The sequence below is a fragment of the Camelina sativa genome, chromosome 4, assembly GCF_000633955.1.
Source record: "Camelina sativa cultivar DH55 chromosome 4, Cs, whole genome shotgun sequence".
In the NCBI taxonomy this organism is placed as follows: domain Eukaryota; kingdom Viridiplantae; phylum Streptophyta; class Magnoliopsida; order Brassicales; family Brassicaceae; genus Camelina; species Camelina sativa.
In genome coordinates this window covers 24,126,486-24,128,643 of record NC_025688.1, presented here as the reverse complement: position 1 = coordinate 24,128,643, position 2,158 = coordinate 24,126,486, and the positions used below count along the sequence as shown (strand labels likewise).

At 39.8% G+C, this 2,158-nt stretch overlaps 2 protein-coding genes across 4 annotated transcripts in view; one reads left to right on the top strand and one right to left on the bottom strand.

The window, feature by feature from the left end:
• Window positions 1-675, top strand: part of LOC104782163 (protein SLOW GREEN 1, chloroplastic-like) — a 1,857-nt gene extending 1,182 nt beyond the window's left edge. Inside the window, exon 2 of one of the 3 annotated variants that reach the window (XM_010507023.2) lies at window positions 55-675. In XM_010507023.2, the coding sequence (XP_010505325.1) occupies window positions 55-468 (414 nt within the window). In that variant the 3' untranslated portion in view covers window positions 469-675. Of the gene's footprint in view, window positions 1-24 lie in introns of all 3 variants that reach the window. The other 2 variants (XM_010507021.2, XM_010507022.2) reach the window with 2 other exon arrangements.
• Window positions 1,291-2,158, bottom strand: part of LOC104784238 (F-box protein At2g43440-like) — a 1,837-nt gene continuing 969 nt past the window's right edge. The window contains exon 2 of the mRNA XM_019244217.1: window positions 1,291-2,085. Coding sequence (XP_019099762.1) covers window positions 1,291-2,085 — 795 coding nt within the window. The remainder of the gene's footprint in view (window positions 2,086-2,158) is intronic.

The window sequence follows — 2,158 nt, the reverse complement described above, 5'->3', positions numbered from 1 at the left end:
TCTGCTAAAAATGGATTCGAAGAGATTATAGCTAAGGAACCGCTTCGTGTCGAGGCTTACCACGGCTTAGTTATGGCTTATTCAGATTCTGGTGATGAGTTGAGTTCTGTGGAGAAGAGAATTGAGGAAGCAATGGTGAGGTGTAAGAAAGAGAAGAATCTTAAGGACTTGAGGGATTTTAAGTTACTAGTAGCGCAGATTAGAGTTGTTGAAGGGAAGCATAACGAGGCGTTGAAGCTGTATGAGGAGTTAGTGAAGGAAGAGCCGAGAGACTTTAGGCCGTATCTATGTCAAGGGATTATATATACAGTGTTGAAGAAGGAAGATGAGGCTGAGAAGAAGTTTGAGAAGTTTAGGAGACTTGTTCCTAAGAATCATCCTTACAGACAGTATTTTATGGATAATATTGGTGCTACTAGGCTCTATGCGGAGAAGGCACAGAGAGAGATGGCTGGATCAAAGAGTTAAAAAAATTTGGAACTCTGATGATTGTTGTCTTTACACAAATGGGTAATGTGATTTTTGTTGGTTTTGTTCTGCTGCTTATGGTTTTATTAGATGGTTTGTAGAAGGTAGTTTGGGAATGAATTTGATAATCAAGATCGTGTGTTGTTGTAGCATCTGTTGAATACTCAATATTGGAATCTTGAATCTCGTGCAGTTTTTTTTGTTGTTGTTGTTGTCGAGATGTGTATTACACACATCACGAGTGTAATTGACACTCCAAAAAAGTGGAGTTTGGTAAAAAGAATTTGTTTCTTTTTTTTGTGGATTAGATCTATTAGCTTACAACGTGTTCGAAAATATTCCTGTGAGAATTGCTGAGAAACTTTGCTTATCTTCATCATTTCCTCCTACCATGAGGTTTAAATTCGTAGGGAAAAAAAAAGAGCTTGTGGTTTTTGGTTTAGAAGATTATGAAGGAGCTGCAGAATGTTTTATATATGTCTTCTTGATGAAAGATTGCTCTCATGGGTTTTAATTTTTGTTTGGAATAATTAGGCATTGCTGGCGACCTTGCGTACTTGTTCTTTCAATGGTAACAAGTTGCTATCTCTTGTCTTCTTATTTGAAAGTTTCTTACTTTGCTTGGTATGGTCTGGTATGAAAAAGAGGAGAAATTAGCCTCTCTTTTTTGTAGTTTAAGAGCCTTATTCTCCTCTCTTCCAGCCACTTGCTGCATTTCGTAAAGATTAGTGTGAACCTCGCCAAACATATCTAAAAAAAAGAATTTGTCCCAACTTGGGAGAAGGGTCTATTTCCAACAACAACAAAAATATATAGTAGAGACTACCATAAGCAAATGTTAGACAACTTTAAACTATAGTTAGAGTGGTAAACAGAAGTTCTTGGGTCCGGATGCTTGGTAAGAAAACTGCAGCTAGACGTGCTGATTTTATTAGAATCTGGATCAGGCGGCTGATGTCCAAACTCAGACCGAAGTGGGACCAAATTCTCGACATAAGAAGATACAACAGATGTATCGGAGGAGAGACAACGAATCTCATGTGTCTCTGGGTAATATATGAACAACCACTGGTTATTGTTATGGAAGAGAAGATTCCCATGCTTGGAAACAGCCAGAGGCGTGAACGACATAAAGCACCTTGAGTGTCCTAGGTTTAAATCATCTAGAGCAGCTAGAGCTATGGAGTAAGTCTTGCTCCATATTTCTTGGTGTGCATCCATGCTACATATCTCTAGTATGGTAGCAGCACGCGTAGTGGCTATGGTCAGACGGTCCTCAAGGTTGGCGATATGTGTATATCGTGAGACCCACTTATCCGGAACAGAGACGAAATGGGACTCTTGTGTGTGAAGATCCAAGGCTAGGATTTTGGAACCCCCTCCAATTTTATACGATGCACAGGACAACCAATAGATGGAACCAGACACACACACGGATTTTCTTGACACTCCGACCACAAAAGGATAAAGCCTCAGGTTCGTCCATTCACCACTTTCAACATCAAGAACATCGCATCCTCCCTCCATAGGGAAACTGCACATCTTGATTACTTTAAAGCTCCCCGTAACTTTGTCTCTACCAAATCCCATGACCCAGTTTCCCCGAATGAAATCTACCTCTTCTCCTGAAAGAAGTAACAACACTAGTTTCTACCTTGTCTCGACACCATTAATTATTGCCACACAAAAA